This window comes from Periplaneta americana, chromosome 9 (assembly GCF_040183065.1).
Source record: "Periplaneta americana isolate PAMFEO1 chromosome 9, P.americana_PAMFEO1_priV1, whole genome shotgun sequence".
Classification (NCBI taxonomy): domain Eukaryota; kingdom Metazoa; phylum Arthropoda; class Insecta; order Blattodea; family Blattidae; genus Periplaneta; species Periplaneta americana.
Genome location: NC_091125.1, coordinates 43,213,636 through 43,232,291, shown reverse-complemented (window position 1 = coordinate 43,232,291; position 18,656 = coordinate 43,213,636). Strand labels below are relative to the sequence as shown.

The window sequence follows — 18,656 nt, the reverse complement described above, 5'->3', positions numbered from 1 at the left end:
CTCACAACACCTGTGATAATGCTCTTTGGGGGTTAATCCAGGACAAAGTGCGAAATCACTGCTATAACACAATGGCACAATTACGAGCAGCTGTAGAAGATGGCTTCAACGAAGTGACCCTTGATTATCTCTGCAAAACATCTGCCAGAACATGGTGCAGAATTCAGGTTTCATACCAATGTCTTGGATCGTTAAATTACCAGGTACATGTCTATATCAATCAATCAACCATACCCATCGTAGTGTCGTAATACATGGGGGGGGGGAGGGGTATGTCCACTTTGTAACCTCACTGTACAATATAGTGCAGAAGTAATCGCCACAGCCTCAGATAGCGACATAAAAAAATTACAGGTTGCACAAAATAGAACTCTTAGAATAATATTTGGAGCAATAAGAACAACACTCATAGAAACCATGCAATTATACAAGAAAAATAAACCAATCAAACTTGACTGCCAAAAAGCAGCTGCAGTACTCAGATGTAAAATCACAGGAAACATAAAAGATATAACAGATAACCCCCTCAACATTAAAAAAAAAAAAATCCTTTCAACGAGTAACAAACAAAACAACAACTTTAGTAATGGAGTTCTTCTCATTACCTGACTAGTGGAATCCAGAAAGGTTTTAGTAGAACATATCTCAAGTTATTGGCAACAAATCAATCAACCAGTATCTTACTGGTATGTTCTATATGTAACACATCAACATATGCAACTTCATGTTACAAAACAATTACAATATCTACAGTATTAATACTACCATAGTAACTGCACTTATTATGCAACGATAGAGAGTTTTCGCACCCTCGTCACCAGCTATATGGCTAACGCTATCTCGACATCAGTAGTGAAACTTTGGAGAGAATCATAAGGGATCAGTGAACTATTCCTTTAACATCAGGCTCTATTATACAATATTTCTCGCTCCATTAAAGATTTATCATGTCATAGCTGCTATGATAATCAATCAATTAATTAATTAATTGCGTTGTAATTTTTTTAATTGATAGCTCATCTCCAAGAAAAGCATAGAAAAAATTCGAAATGAAAATCTTTTTTGAAAAGTGAGAAAAAATACTAACTTCGATGTGATCTGTTCAGAACAGACATTTACACCTTCCAAAATTGGTAAGTGGAAAACTTTTTCATTTTTCAGGTTAGATGGGGAGTCAAAGCAAGAGAAATGTTGAGAAAGATTGGAAATAACTTTTAAAAGTGGTCACTGTTCAAAATCTTTACAGGTTTCCAATTTACGGCGAGTTAAACAAAGGAGTGTTTTCACTTGGCGGAGTACTCACGACTCAACCTTTTGTTTGTTGAAATCTCAACAAAAAATTCTTTCCTGAGCCTTCTTGAACTTCGGCCTTTATAATATATCCATCTTGAGCTGTTCTAAGTAGATTAATATCATCCACAGTGGTGAATCTCAAACAAGATGTCATATTTTAACACCGAATTAGGCCTACGGTAAACTCCATTCACTTTCATATTATCCGTCTAGAAATAGTGGGTTTGCTATTGAAATAACGTCAGGGGAATGGCTCTAATTGACTCTTTCATCAATGACGTCAACATAGCGTTAACCATTTAGTAGACCAGGAGGGTGCGAAAACTTTCTAATTTCTTTTAAATTTGAAAGTCATGTTGAAGTTAAAGTTCAGATAGTTGAATAATATATGATAAGGAAAATTATATTACAATTTCAGTCAACAACTTATCAGATTGGTACAAAAACAAGTTTTTTTACAATAATCACATTATAATTCTAATTTCTTCTGCAAAAATAAATTGATCTGTAAAACTGTGAAGACATTTTCCCATAATAAGAACAGTAAATCTGACCTAGTCAAGTACACAAGATTCTTATCACATTTGAAGGGAATCATTTATATAGACTGCTTCCCTTACTATAGGCTCCAAACTTTTCGTAATGAAGTCATTATATACTTTTAGTTTAGAACGAAAATTTATATATAGCCTATGTGTCTTGAACTTGTATAATGGGATATCTCTCACTATCACTGAAAACAATCCTCACATCCAAACATTCTGCTACTTGGCATTCCAAATTTCCGAATACTTTACAGGTATATGAAATACCCTCACCAATGGCTTTAACCTCTTTGAGGACTGCAACTGTGCGAAGCTTCTTTCTGTATACCTTTCTCTTGAGCAGGCTCATACAAAAATCTTGAGATCTTGGAGGCCAAAAAAATTGTTGAATTATTTGGTTTCCAAAGAAAGCTTGAAATTCCATTTTTGCTTTCATTTGAGATGTGACATGCTGCATATTCTAATTGGAAATAATCGTTAGTTCATCACCTGTTAATTGATTTATGAAGTTACAAGATTTCAAGGTAAGTTCGTTAACAAAAATTCGACTGATAGCTAGTCTATAAGATAAAGCACACCACTCACAAATTTTCCTTCCAAATACAAAAAGGTTCTATTGAACTATGCAAAAGTTTGTAGCGTTTTTTCACTGTGACAAAAGTTTTTGAGATGAACAGAAGACAGAAATTAATCACTAATACATTCTCCTACATTACCTATGACTCTGCCAACAATGGGATAGTTTTTCAATTCTGTGTCTGAAGAAATCTGCTAGTTTGGAGTTAAAGAAGTCGTTAAACCAAGTTCGTAAAGCATCTTCGTTATCAAAAGAGTTCTCTTCAACGTTGCTGGATAGAGAATTCAAAAGGCGAAAATCTACGGTTGCAAGATCGGAAGAATATGGAGACATGGAATCACCTCCCAACCAAACTCCTGGATAGCTGTTTTTTTCATATTAGCGGAGTGTAGGCGTGCATTATCATGTTGCAGCAGCATTTGATGCAGTCTTCCCAGTCGTTTTTCTTCAATTGCGGCTGTAAGTCATATGAGCTGTTGGCAATAAATGTGAGCAATTATAGTTGCATTCCTGGGAAGCAACTCGTAGTACACGATGCCTTTTTTATCCAACCAGGTGTGTAACATCATCTTATGTGGATGGACATTAATTTTTGTATGGAGTGTTCTTTTTTATTAGGGCTCAGCCATTCTCTTATTATTATTATTATTATTATTATTATTATTACTTATGCATTTAGATCTGGTTGGGTAGAAGAGAAGGCCTCAAGACCTTAACTCTGCCAAATAATATACAATATTATTATTATTATTATTATTATTATTATTATTATTATTATTATTATTATTATTATTATTATTATTATTATATGTTGGCAAAGGAACCATTTTTCGTCAACAGTAGCAATCTTGGTTAGGAATAGTCGATATTGTTCACGAGCTAACCAATGATGAGCACAAATGGCCACCTGCTGATTTCTGCTGCTTTTATTTAAAGTATCCGGTACCCATACACCTAATTTTTGCCCAAGGAATGTAAATGTCGCACGATGGTTGACTGGTCACAGTTTATCACTTCTGCCAATTCTCAGGTTGACTGACGTGGATCATCATGGATTAAAGCATTCAGAAGGTCTTCATCAAAGGCCGATGGTCTTCCTGAACATGGTGAATCACTCACATCAAAGTATCCCTCTTTGAAACAACAGAACCACTTGCTTGCAGTGCTTTCTCCTATGGCATTCCCCCCTTACATAGCACAAATGTTTCGAGCTACCTCCATTGCCTTTGCTCCTCTATTAAACTCAAAGAGAAGAATATGGCAGAAGTGTTCGTTTTTCTTTTTCCACTTGACACTCCAGTTTCTTTAGCCCACAACAGCACAAACTTTCTTTAAATCTGCAAAATCCAAGGTGTATTTACAAGCACAACACACTAAATAACAATGACAAACACTAAATAACAAATGACAAACGAAAAACAATATTCTAACAACACAGTGTTGTGATGACTAACAAAAATGCTATGAACTTATGCATCGACCTCATACATGCACGTGTGTGTTTTGAGAGTTCAGGTAGCCACTAACATGAGCCATATTTCATCCATAAACCAAGATATGTCCAAACTTGCAGAGTTTTCTGCATGGAACTCTTTGTTACAGAAAGAGACAAAATCAGTGGGGGCGAGACATATGTACAGTAGGCTATATACATTTTCATTTTGAAGTAAAAATTTATATTGCGAAAAGTTTGAGGTCTCCATCGAACAAATCACTCTGTACTATGCTCAGGCAATGATGCAGATTGCAGAATAGAGAAACACTTATTAAACACTTGCCAAAGCTTATGACAATCCTACCATGCCATATCAAACATTCTGGAGATAGTTTCATGAAGGACAGAGTCCTTTAAAAACACGAAGGATCCAAAGTTCTGCTTCTCCTATTATTGGAACAACAATTGAAACTGTGATTGCTATTGTGTATGACGACTGGCACATTACCTCAGAGATATAACTCAAAGTACAGGTATTTCAAAATATCAAACACAAGTTGTGTTTGTGCAAGGTGGATGCCTCAGTAACTCACATCAGACCAGAAACAAGTGCACAATGAGGTGTGTGAAGACCTGAAAGTTTGGGCTCTTGAAACTCATAAATACCTGCAATTTATTACACTCAATTATGAAATATGACAATACTATGAACATGAAGACAAACAACAGAGTTCTCTATGGAAAAGCTAACCATGACCAACACCGAAGCAAGACAAAGCTAGTGAGGTTGGCTAGGAAGATCACTGTGATCTCATTCTTTCATCATCTGCATACAGCATTATAGTTACAGAACATGTTATGATTATAGGAAGCTATGTGTGTATACTGAAGAAAGTGGGAGAGCATAACCATATATAATGTCCCTATCTCTACAATTTGAAGTGCAGTGACAGCACACCTAATACAGCATAACGAAAAGTGAAGCCAACCCTCAGTCATCATACTGCCAAGATCTGTGCGACTTCTTTCAACTTTCCAACATGAACAGCAGCTTTGAAATGAATGTTCTGAATCAACCAATGTTCAAAGATGGCTTTACATAAGTATTTCCAGTAACTCTGGAGGAAAGTAAAACCACAATGAAATAATTTTTGCTTTATATATACTGTGAACAAAGAACTTAATACAGCTGAAGAGCCCCTAGATTTTCTTTTAGTTCTTTGAACATGATAGATTAGATTTATATGCATAACATTTGAAACAATCTCATAATAAAGAAGATAATGGATTTAGCTCAAGTGAACATGAGCCTTTGCTGGTAAGTCTGTAGTCAAAAACCTCTCTCAATTAACTTCCCCCCCATAAACTCGATGTTTCACTATATGTTGTTTATTCCTTCCATTCCAAAAAAATATGGTATAGACACAAGTGCATCACATTGGATTATCACGCATGTGTGAATAATAAGTGTTGCAATTTGGTAATATGCACTGTGCAGATGTGACTGTTATCAGTGTCAAACCACAATATTTACGAAGCCCATTAAAGATGGGAATCAAACAGTCACCAGCAGTAGTATTCCATTAGAAACTCAGGAACCATCAATCCAGTCCAATAGGAGTAGAAAATCGAAGAAGCAACAGTTGACAGCTGAGTGCTGTAATACCATTCTGCAATTATTCCTGCTCCAGTGCAAGAAAGGTGATAACTTGCAGAAGGGTGTCATTAAGAATGTTGCAGTCAAATTTAAGGCAACATCTTTAATTATTTTGCGAATTTGGCATCATGCTAACATGCTGTATGATCGATGTTGTGTGCTGATGTCATTTACAGGAAGGAAGTAAAGTATGGCCATAAGCAAAAAAAAAGATGGATAGAATATTGTCTTCAAATGACAGACATACAACAACCCTTGCTTTAATGTTATGGATGTTGGGTTTTTCAATGCTAACCAGTCCTGACAGAACTAGAACAGTCCACAAACAACTCAGGAACAGACCAACTGTGATATCTTGCCATCAATGAATTCAGCTGAGAATTTCTGGAAAATCTCTTTCTCACCTTGCAGTAGTGCATGGAAAACTGTATGATGTGACAAAGGAGCAATGCATACAAAATACCTCATATGGAAAAAGACAAGTTATAACATTAATCTCTCAATGCAAACCAGAGGTTATAAAAGCAGCACAACTAGGACTAGCCTAGTGAGGACTTCACACTCACATAATGTAGCATATGAGCATATCTATACCACCATATTTTGGAGCATAATAAATGGCAGACTCACGCCTCTCAAACTTGTTAGTTAAACAATAAAGAGTTTCTTTGGTTAATATACTGACAAAATGGCAGGAATTTAGGGCTCAATGCTTGTTTTTACGTATTTAAAGAAAATGCTTTTACATACATTTTAAATAAATATATTTATATCATATGAAGACATCAAAATGACGAGTAACATTTATATAGGTATCTAACAATTATTAATAACGCTGATATGAACACTTCAAAGAACATTCAGGAGATTAAGAGAAAACTAATGCCTATGAAATGGTACAAGCATGCTAATTATTATCAAGCAAGAAAACTCAAATTGAACACAGTCTGCATCTGTCACAGGTTTAAGCAAAAAGAGTCTCTGTATAATACTACACTGATTTGTAAAATAACACTAAGCACTCAGGAGAGGAACCTTCACTAACTGGGGTAAGAGGCAGAGTTGTAAGTACAATTACCTGACTGTGATACTGCGTGGGAGCAGGCTGAGTGGCCACGACATGTTGCAGGCCATCATCAGTGCTGCCATCCACAGCACAATGCCACATATTCGCCTCCATCAATAGCAGAAAAGAATCACACAAATCCATCATAAAGTACCGATAACTGTTTCATTTTAAACTAACTTCTAGCCTGAACGCTAGCTAACAGCTTCATGAATCATTCCTAAACTGAATTATTTAAGTCGTCATAGGCAGGTTTTCTTCTTGGCACAAAATAAAGAAATAAGTTACCTAAGTTTCAAAACACAACAGAGCATAATGTAGTAGAACTTCAATCAGCGTCATTCATTTCTTCTCAGAAACTATGATGATTATCAAATCAACAACAATAATAGAATTTCTAATCTTATAGCAACAATTTATTCGTAAGTTCAACTCCTTTATATGCCTAAATCTATTTAAGTATGGATTACGATTTTGAATAAATTGACATAATACAAAAAATTCCATTTTTTATTACGATTACACTGGTTAAATTGATGATGTTATTAATTATTTCATCCAACATAATTCTCTTTTATAGGCCTAGTTATTATTTATTAATAATGGAGAAAAATTCGCTCTGGCACTGGGGACCCTCAGTAATACGCACTGAGTGCTCTACCACTGAGCTATGCCAGGGTTCCATCCACAGCACTGGATCGAACTTCTCTCCTTTGATCTTTCCAAGTCACTCATATGAATGCACTCCTATATAATGATATTATATAATGTTGAAACACGGAGTAGGCCAAAAAAGAAAAAATCAAAGGAGAGAGTTCGATCCAGTGCTGTGAATGAATCCCTGGTGAAGCTCAGTGGTAGAGCACTCAGTGTGTAGAATTGAGGGTCCTGGGTTCGATCCCCAGTGCCGGAACAAGTTTTTCTCCATTATTAATGAATAATAACCATAACAGAGAATTCTGTAGGATCAAATAATTAATAATATTATCATATAGATCTAATTAACTAACAGTACATAACTGTTGGTTTCTGGCTGGTCAAGTCACTCATATGAGTGTGCTCCTATATGATGACATCTATATATTTAATTTGATCTGTGGTGAAAAATTTTATAAAAATTATACATCCTTTGAGGTTGATGTCGCAATCAAAAGCTAATAATATTAATATTGCGGGAAAATCTAAATGTTTGTAGTGAAATTCATAAAAAGCTTTTAATTTAAAAAATTTAACAAATATGTGCATCTGTCACAGCAAAGCGTATACTGTAGGATATCTTGCAGTTCATTTCATAGTGTTGTGAGAGGGCCGTGGTTCATGTACTGGCTTTAAATGACTTTATCTTCATTTGAGTTATTAATACAGCCAGTGTTGCCAATTCAGCAGTTTTCCCGCTAAATCTAGCTTTTTTGGATAACCATCTCGTGGGTAAAATTATATTATTCTGCTTAGCGGGAATACTAGTGGATTTTAATCTTTAAAATTTCTTAAATGAAATTTATATTAGCATTATTACTGATGGCTTTCAAAATTACTTTTAATTCATTGTGTGTTTTTTGTGAAATAATGGATGTGTTAATGTAGTGATAATTCCATAGGCCTATTTTATGTTACCGTTAAAACCCGAAATCCGTCAAAACCAGTTTCAACTAGTAAAAACTAATTTAAGCAAATATAGATAGATAGGTTTTTGTTTGCTAAAAGCCTAAAAAAAACCTAAACAAACCAAACCTAACCTGTTATTGAATCTAGATCTTATAAAATTCGCTTTCTATTTATCTGCATTATCAAAACTAGTTTTTACTAGTTGAAACTGGTTTTGTCAGATTTTGGGTTTAACAATAACATAGGCTATAATGCAATAAGAATAATTGAACTTTGTTTTGGCTGGATAAAAGAGTTCAAAATTGCTTTATAGCGCCACATTGGAAATGATAAAAGTGTGCAATATTCGTTACATTGGCAGGCAGATGTTGTTACATTGGCGGATAGATGCTCTATAATCCTATATTGACCATTCATTATTATTATTATTATTATTATTATTATTATTATTGAATAATAATAATAATAAGTACACATTAAAATCTAGAGATATTTGTGAGAAAATCGCGGGTTTTAGAAAGTCATCTAGCGGGATTACATGAACAACTGTTAACAACAATGAATACAGCTGTGTTAGGCTTTTTGAAGATTATGAATGGTGTCAGTAATGTCGGGCTTTGTGTATGGAAAAGGCTAAGGTTCAAATAATGAAATTTCAAATAATAAAACATCGAGTTTACTTAAAACAATCTGAAATGTACTTATTGAAGCTTTTCGTACATGCCAGATGTTGACGTCACAATATCATGCTTTTCAAAACCTCGATAATAATGGTTTGTTCACCTTTCAACTGTCACATATTTTTTCTTGTGTTTAAATATATTATGTGTGTTTTTTATCTGGTGTTGTAAAAAGTAATAGTATTGTTACATTGTGAATTGAGCACTTCGTTGCCTGTCCCAAGTAATCCTATGATCAGCTCTATTCAAGACTTTCAAGAACAGACGAGTCAGATGTATACAATATTAAACTTCGAACAAAAAAATATAGTTAATGAAATACTAAGTGCAATTTCTGGGTCGCACAGCAATAATATTTATTTCTTAAAATCCCAAGAGGATGCGGCTTTGTATATTCATATATACTGTATCTGATATGAAGTAGAGGAGAAGTGGCTTTAGCTGCTGCATGGACTGGCATCGCAGCATTGTTATTACCTGATGGTAAAATCGTTCACAAAACTTCTGGATTACCTGTTCCCTTAACAGAAATATCAGTGTCCTCTATAAAAGTTAACAGTTCCGACGCTGATATTTTCCGTAAAGTTACTGTTATTATTATAGATGAAGCATATAATATGATTCCTGCTCTTGCTGTCGATTGCTAGACCACTTATTGAGAGACCTCATGATGTGTGACAAGGAATTGAGAGGAAAAGTAGTCATATTTGGAGGTGTCTCCAGACAAGTTTTACCTGTAGTACTAAGATCTAAGATCTAGAATAATTGAGTCTTCAATACTATCATCTAGGATTTGGCTAAAAACAAATATAATACATTTAACTACTAACATGCAAACAGAACCAACAGAGAATGAATTTGCATCATGGATCTTGAAGGTAGGTAATAATGAAATTTCAAGCGAATTAGGAAATGACTTGATAAGAATTCCTGACAATTTTATAAGCAATGATTCTCTTATATAAGATGTTTTGGTACTTCGTAGAAAACTGCAATTCCTCTCACTATGACAAAGCAATTGTATGTCCTTTGAATGATGATTGTATACAAATTAACGAAGAAGTTCTGCAGCTAATAAATGGGGAGTCCAAAAATTCCTATAGCATTGATATTTTACAAATTGACGACAATACTTCAATGAACAATATGATAATAGAGTATTTAAATTTTATTACACCGGCTGGTATGTCTCTTCATATACTGCACTTAAAAAATGGTGCAACTGTCATGCTTATCCAAAATATGAATATGGGTTTTGGACTGGTTAATAATATTAGAATGATTGTAGGAGGAATGGTTGACAATCTGTTGAAACTAGAAATACTAACAGGGACAGCTAGAGGTCAAAGAATTGATTTACTAACAACTGACACTAACCTTCCCTTCTCATTTAAACAAAAACAATTTCCTGTACGGGTTGCTTTTGCAATGACTATAAATAAAGCACAAGGGCGCAAACATTTGAATAGCCGCATAGAACAAGGTTGTAACCAGCAAATACGAAATTCTTAAAAAAAAATGGGGAAAAACACATTGTACTGACATATACTTTTAATTTTTTAGAGCAAGATTGACATTCAGACATGTGTGCTGATTTTAATACGAGTACAAGCATTTTATATATAGCACATCATTAACAACCATTATTCACGTAAAAGTCAACTTATGAGAAATGAGGGTTACAACCGTGTTCTGGGCGGCTATTCATTGAATAAATTAGGAATTTATTTATCTAGATGCATCTTCAGTCATGGACAGTTATATGTTGCCTTCAGCAGAGGGAAAGCAGCAAAAGATGTGAAATTAAAAATGGTTACAACATCACAACAGGGACAGTTTGCCGGACATTATGCTATTATACCAAAAATATGGTTTATTCTGAAGTATTAAGACTCTACCATTAGCATCAGTAGCAGTTTTTCTACAATAACATCCTATCTGCATCCTAAGAATAACTCGGAGAAGCTAGAGACTATTTTAACTTTGTATTCAAACATCTATTATTATTATTATTATTATTATTATTATTATTATTATTATTATTTATTACCATTATTATGATAATAATCATCATCATCTTCATCATAAGTAGCAGCATTTTATTGTGGTTTTCAATCTCTATCAAGCAGCACTTACTGCTATAAGCCACTAGTAACAGTATAATGTCGAAACATGGAGTAGTCCAAAAAAGGGAAAAATCAAAGGAGGGAAGTTCGATCCAGTGCTGCGGATGGTGCCCAGGCATAGCTCAGTGGTAGAATGCTCAGTGCATAGAATTGAGGGTCCTGGTTTTGATCCCCAATGCCGGAGCGAATTTTTATCAATTATTAATAAAAGATAATAAATTGAATTGAATTTACCAGAAAATAACATTTTTTGAGCCCATTAGCATTTTCATATTTGTAATGTTTTCCTTCAGTCATTTTCTCTAAAATAAAATTACACTGCTGCCTGCATAAGGATTTTATTGATAACTATGCCTCAACGTGATTTCATGCAGTCTATCATATGATTAATAACATTCAAAATTACTCAACAGAGATGTTTAGTATCAGCAAATTTTAGACATCCTGCCTGAATGTTAACAAAGGAAGATGATTAAGAAATAACGACAGCCAGAAATTACATAATCAAAATTCTATTATGTATGACATCAGTTGAGATACATATTGCAACTTTTTTTTTTAAGGAATGATGATAATCTTCTAAAATACTTGTTTATTAAGTACAAAGGAAGTACTCTGAGATCCCTTTAAAAAAATTAATTCTCCTAAGACATTCGGTATGTGAAAAATATTTTTATAACTGTACCATGAAAACTTAAGAAAACTATTTCCTCTAATATTTTTAGAGAGAACATGCAAGATTATAATGAGGACTGTTTGTAACTTCCGATTTCACTGGAATTACAATATTAAAGACAAAAACAAGTAGTCAGGAAAATGTATACAGACAGTACTGTCAGGTTTTGTATTGGTATTGAGAAAATTTGATATCAACCAGTGGCGGCTCGTGAGATTTGATGTTGGGGGTTCACATAATGAATACTCAATAGTCTCAAAATTATTTTTTATTTGGGAACATGTTCATGTTCACGAAAAAGTAATGCTGTTACATTACGAGGGTGGACCCAAAAGTAACCGAAACCGAACTGCTGTGCACGCATGCTTTGTAGTTACGAGTTGTGCTGTTAGGTGGTGTTAGTTTGGGATCTCCCATGACCGTTAGTGAGCTGGCATCAGTCTGAGTTAAGTGGTTTGTTTGTGGTGCTGTGTTGTTTGTGTTCCTGTTTCAACCGTGGCGATTAGTGAGATGGCCGACCTCAAGGAACAAAGAGTGTGTGTGAAATTTTGTTTTCTGTTAGGGAAAACTGCAGCTGAGACCATTGGGACGCTTCAGCAAGACTTTAATGATGATGCTTTTTTATCACCACGTCATTATGCCTTTCAGTATTCCTCCTGAACAGTGTCGAGTTCTTCCCTGATATCTTTTTTTCAAGCATTGATAGATCCAGAGTTGAATTCTTTGAACCATAGATTCTTCGTGTTTTTTCAATTATTGTTTGTGTTAGATTATTTAAATCACACACCCTTGTTTTCAACCAAATGGCATCACTCTCTTAGCAGAGAGTAAATACGGAAAACATAACAATTTGCTTGTGACTTTACATCCAATGATCCAGTTATTTCTTTCATAAATTTGAGGTTCGAACACTCTACAAAGCGATTTAGTCTTACATAATTGGTCCCAAACATTTTAAAAGTGGAAAAGGACCCCCAAGAACTTTTATTTAAAGTTTTTTTTCTAATGTAAGAGTTGAAAAGGTAGTTTTCTGGAGTACAACAACACCATTTTCCGCCACTGTAATTTCTTCATTCATAGTTTTCTTCCCAAAGGCAGATCTTTCATTGCAAACATATCATTCTTCAACATTTCCTATTTTTTTCCTTCCTCTTAGTGTCCGCACCGTTTTCTTACTGTTACAAGCTAGAGGTGGGACGGATCCTAAATTTTGTCGAATTCAAATAAATAAATAAATAATGATCTAAAATAACTTACCATCATAGGTGGTGGAAGACGATGACTACTTGGAGACAATGGTGGAGGCTGTGGTGGCTGAAAGTGTGGATGTGTTGGCAAAGATGAAGGGGGATAGCTTCCCTCATCATGAAATATGGTCTGTTGCTGTGGCACTGATTCATACTGCACCATTCCACCTCCATACATTCCTGAAGGTTGTCCATGATTCATTCCAGGATCTCCCATAGCATGATTGGGGTGATGGAACATGGCTTCATGGTGTGCCACAGGAAGATTGTTTCCTTCCATGCCCATGGGAATGGTGCTAGGTTGAGTGTACATCTCATTGCCTACTTGCTGTGGAGGCTCACAGTTTTCTTGCCAGTGGGGGACATTATGCTGCTCCTGAAACGTTCAACAATACAAAAATTACTTTACTTTTCTATTTTCACGTTCTCATTACCTCCCTGCAAAGTGTATAATACCTTAACAAAAATTTATTTTTTGGTATAAAGTACGCAAAACAAATTGGCAACCTTTCCTAAAATTCTAAAAAATTTCAGTCATTAAAATTATGAAAGTAACGCAAAAATATTTAACCAAGTTTCTTTTAATTCTCATGGAACATACATTTCTCATTTATTACAATTTCTAGTGGAATGCTTTCCGCTCAGACTAACATTGAAATGAATCTACAGTATATCAAACTGAAGAAAAAGAAGAAGAAGAAGAAATCAAACAAAACTACTGCTTATCATCAGAACCTTCCTTCAATTTCTTTATTGTTGCTTCAGTCTTATCCTAAACGGTAAACACAATTTAAAAAAAAGCTAAAAATATTGGATAGGTATGTAAGACTTGAAATCAAGAAAAGTCCCTCAGGCGAACTCATTCCCATTAAACACTTTTGTCTCAAAAGTTCGAGATAAAAAGTATTTCAGCATAACAGAAATCAGAGAATGTAATGAAGTTAAGCTCAGCTAAAAATACCGTTTGAAAACACCTTGGTTCCAGGGACTCGAATACGCAGACCACATGTTGTAAACTGCTGCTATAGTATGTTATGCATATTCAATGCTACAGAAGAATTTGCTTATCATATTTATTACAAGTATGGCAAGTGACAAGGATAGTACTAGCTCATTGCTACACTTCCCAACAAGCGCAAAATCTGCCAATAAGACTGATATTAAAGAAAGTGTCCGGTATTTTCAAGGTAAGAAGATGATAAGCTTACTGCTTTTATGTCTTAAAATTATTGGCATAATTAAAAAAATATTTCGTTTCATAATATAAAAAATTTTACTGCTAGAAAAATATATATGTGTGTCATAATGCATGTAGTCAAAAATATTATAGATATACAGTACCGTATCCATGTATTGTGGGTCCCTATCACCACGGCATGGCGCGTCCTCAGGTTGCGGATAGAGGAGACGGCTTCCAGATATGGAGGGTAGCTGCGAATATATTGAATAAGCAGTCGTGGACAGCCGATAAGGGGTGGTCCTCCAGCTTGGGGGTTGGGCGAAGGGCTAACAACCCATCACCGTAAAAAACAGCTTGTTACGTATCCCTATAATAAGCCTCGGAATAGGACTGATTCTCTGGCACGACCACAGCAAAGGAATAAGGATTTGAGATTTGGCACTTGGAACGTAACTAGTCTTTATAGAACAGGAGGGGTAACATTAGTAGCAAAAGAACTAGCTAGATATAGAATAGACTTCGTAGGAGTACAAGAGGTTAGGTTAGATGGGAATGGCATATCACAAATAGGAGATTACTTGTTGTATTATGGGGAAGGAAACAATAATCACCAATTAGGAACAGGATTCTTTGTTCATAAAAGAATAAAATCAGCAGTAAAAAAGGTCGAATTTATCAGTGACAGGTTATCATATTTAGTACTTAAGGGTAGATGGTGCGACATCATAGTTATAAATGCTCACGCCCCTACAGAAGAGAAAGACGACCATATAAAGAATAGCTTCTATGAGGAATTGGAACATACTTTTGATCAGTTCCCTAGATATCACATGAAAATTTTATTGGGGGATTTCAATGCTAAAGTAGGACGGGAGGATATTTTTAGACCAACTATTGGAAAAGAGAGCCTACACGCAATTAGTAGTGACAATGGAGTTAGATTAGTCAACTTTGCCACATCGAAAAATTTAATTGTCAAAAGTACAACATTCCCCCATAAGGATATACATAAATATACTTGGACTTCTCCAGATGGATTGACACACAACCAAATAGATCACATCTTGATAGATAAACGGAGACATACTAGTATAGTAGATATTCGAACTTTCAGGGGTGCAGACTGTAATTCTGACCATTATTTGGTGATTGGAGAATTAAGAGAAAGATTATCAGTAGCCAAGCGAGTAGAGCAACAAGTTAATATTACTAAATTCAATATTTTGAAATTAAAGGACGAGGAAGCTAAGCAAAATTATCAGGTCGAAATTTCGAATAGGTTTGCCACTTTAGAAAGTTCCGACGAAGTTGAGAAAGAATTAGATGTTAATAGCGTGTGGGAAAATATCAGAGATAGTATCAAAATTGCAGCTGAGCAGAGCATAGGTTATTATGAAACTAAGAAAAAGAAACCGTGGTTTGATGAAGATTGTTGCATGGTAGTAGAAAGAAGGAAACAGGCAAAATTGAAATTCTTACAGGATCCAGTTGAGGAGAAGAGAGATAATTATTTCAATGAAAGACGGGAAGCAAGTCGTACACTTAGGAATAAAAAGAGAGGTTACTTGAAGGAAAAACTGAATGAGGTAGAAACAAATAGTAAGAATAAAAACATTCGAGATTTATATAAGGGTATAAAGGAATTTAAGAACGGATATCAGCCAAGGGTAAACGTTATCAAGGATGAGAATGGTGACTTGCTTGCAGACTCTCCATCAATCCTAAACAGATGGAAAAACTATTTTGCGCAACTACTAAATGTACATAGGCCAAATAGAAATGATCGGGACGAAATTGAAATACAAACTGCTGAGCCATTTATACCCGAACCCACGCTTACAGAAGTCGAAATTGCGATAGAAAATCTGAAAAAGTACAAGTCTCCAGGTATCGATCAAATTCCAGCAGAATTAATACAAGAGGGTGGGAGTGCATTATATAGCGAAATTTATAAACTTGTACTTGCTATTTGGGAAAAGGAAATTGTACCAAAACAATGGAAGGAGTCCATAATTGTACCTATTTTTAAAAAGGGGGACAAAACCAACTGTGGTAACTTTCGAGGAATATCACTTTTGTTGACGTCGTACAAAATTTTGTCCAATATTCTTTTGAGAAGATTAACTCCGTACGTAGATGAAATTATTGGGGATCATCAGTGCGGTTTTCGGCGTAATAGATCGACTATTGATCAGATTTTTTGTATTCGACAGATAATGGAGAAAAAATGGGAGTATAAGGGTACAGTACATCAGTTATTCATAGATTTCAAAAAGGCTTATGACTCGGTTAAGAGGGAAGTATTATATGATATTCTTATTGAATTTGGTATTCCCAAGAAACTAGTTCGATTAATTAAAATGTGTCTCAGTGAAACGTACAGCAGAGTCCGTATAGGTCAGTTTCTATCTGATGCTTTTCCAATTCACTGCGGGCTAAAGCAAGGAGATGCACTATCACCTTTACTTTTTAACTTCGCTCTAGAATATGCCATTAGGAAAGTTCAGGATAACAGGCAGGGTTTGGAATTGAACGGGTTACATCAGCTTCTTGTCTATGCGGATGACGTGAATATGTTAGGAGAAAATACACAAACGATTAGGGAAAACACGGAAATTTTACTTGAAGCAAGTAGAGCGATCGGTTTGGAAGTAAATCCCGAAAAGACAAAGTATATGATTATGTCTCGTGACCAGAATATTGTACGAAATGGAAATATAAAAATTGGAGATTTATCCTTCGAAGAGGTGGAAAAATTCAAACATCTTGGAGCAACAGTAACAAATATAAATGACACTCGGGAGGAAATTAAACGCAGAATAAATATGGGAAATGCGTGTTATTATTCGGTTGAGAAGCTCTTATCATCCAGTCTGCTGTCGAAAAATCTGAAAGTTAGAATTTATAAAACAGTTATATTACCGGTTCTTCTGTATGGTTGTGAAACTTGGACTCTCACTCTGAGAGAGGAACATAGGTTCAGGGTGTTTGAGAATAAGGTGCTAAGGAAAATATTTGGGGCTAAGCGGGATGAAGTTACAGGAGAATGGAGAAAGTTACACAACACAGAACTGCACGCATTGTATTCTTCACCTGACATAATTAGGAACATTAAATCCAGACGTTTGAGATGGGCAGGGCATGTAGCACGTATGGGCGAATCCAGAAATGCATATAGAGTGTTAGTTGGGAGACCGGAGGGAAAAAGACCTTTAGGGAGGCCGAGACGTAGATGGGAGGATAATATTAAAATGGATCTGAGGGAGGTGGGGTATGATGATAGAGACTGGATTGATCTTGCACAGGATAGGGACCGCTGGCGGGCTTATGTGAGGGCGGCAATGAACCTTCGGGTTCCTTAAAAGCCATTTGTAAGTAAGTAAGTAAGTAAATACAGTACCGTATAAAAAATTTTATTTCTTTTAATTACATTAGTCAACAAATTTGGACTTCTTTTTTCCCCCATAACACAAATAAAATAGGCTGATTTTAACTAATTTGTACGTGCTGAACACGAAAACGACAGTGAAATGTTCGTAATACATCACGTTTTTTGTTATACATATTTACTCGATAGTTTGAAAAATCGGGATTTCTGATGTGTTAAAAATAACTTTGGTCTCAATTCATGTATGAAAATTTCCAACAAAAGTTTAGCTATAAAATTTGAGTTATTTTCTAATTTATAGTATAGAGACCACCATCATGACAAGTTCATGTATGATGATAAACCAAGTCATCAGCAAATGCCCATAATGTAAGTTTTCATAATTCAGTAATGACTTGGAAGCCAAATGCTTCAGTAATCTATTTTCTATCAGTTTCTTAGGAATAAAATCAATGGAAAGATTGAACAGAATTTGAGAAGCAGTGATTCTTGAAAAATTACTTGAGTTCTATACAATTAGATTTCATCCTGGATGAGTTAATTTTTGTAGTATATTACCTTTTGAACGGGTTACATCAGCTTCTTGTTTATGCGGATGACGTGAATATGTTAGGAGAAAATTCACAAACGATTAGGGGAAACGCGGAAATTCTAGTTGAAGCAAGTAAATCCCGAAAAGACTAAGTATATGATTATGTCTCGTGACCAGAATATAGTACGAAATGGAACTATAAAAATTAGAGATTTATCCTTTGAAGAGGTGGAAAAATTCAAATATCTTGGAGCAACAGTAACAAATATAAATGACACTCGGGAGGAAATTAAACACAGAATAAATATGGGAAATGCGTGTTATTATTCGGTTGAGAAGGTTTTGTCATCTAGTCTTCTGTCAAAAAATCTGAAAGTTAGAATTTATAAAACAGTTATATTACTGGTTGTTCTGTATGATTGTGAAACTTGGACTCTCACTTTGAGAGAGGAACAGAGATTAAGGGTGTTTGAGAATAAGGTTCTTAGGAAAATATTTGGGGCTAAGAGGGATGAAGTTACAGGAGAATGGAGAAAGTTACACAACACAGAGCTGCACGCATTGTATACTTCACCTGACATAATTAGAAAAATAAAATCCAGACGTTTGAGATGGGCAGGACATGTAGCACATATGGGCGAATACCAGA

General features: G+C 35.0%; 1 protein-coding gene across 6 annotated transcripts in view; it reads right to left on the bottom strand.

The window, feature by feature from the left end:
* The window catches only part of LOC138705865 (RNA-binding protein 33-like), a 96,233-nt gene that overhangs the window by 40,001 nt on the left and 37,576 nt on the right, over nt 1-18,656 (bottom strand). For 5 of the 6 annotated variants that reach the window (XM_069834560.1, XM_069834556.1, XM_069834557.1 and 2 more), the window contains exons 8-9: nt 12,918-13,283; nt 6,586-6,681 (exon numbers count right to left, since the gene is read on the bottom strand). In XM_069834560.1, the coding sequence (XP_069690661.1) occupies nt 6,586-6,681; nt 12,918-13,283 (462 nt within the window). The remainder of the gene's footprint in view (nt 1-6,585; nt 6,682-12,917; nt 13,284-18,656) is intronic. The other variant, XM_069834561.1, reaches the window with a different exon arrangement.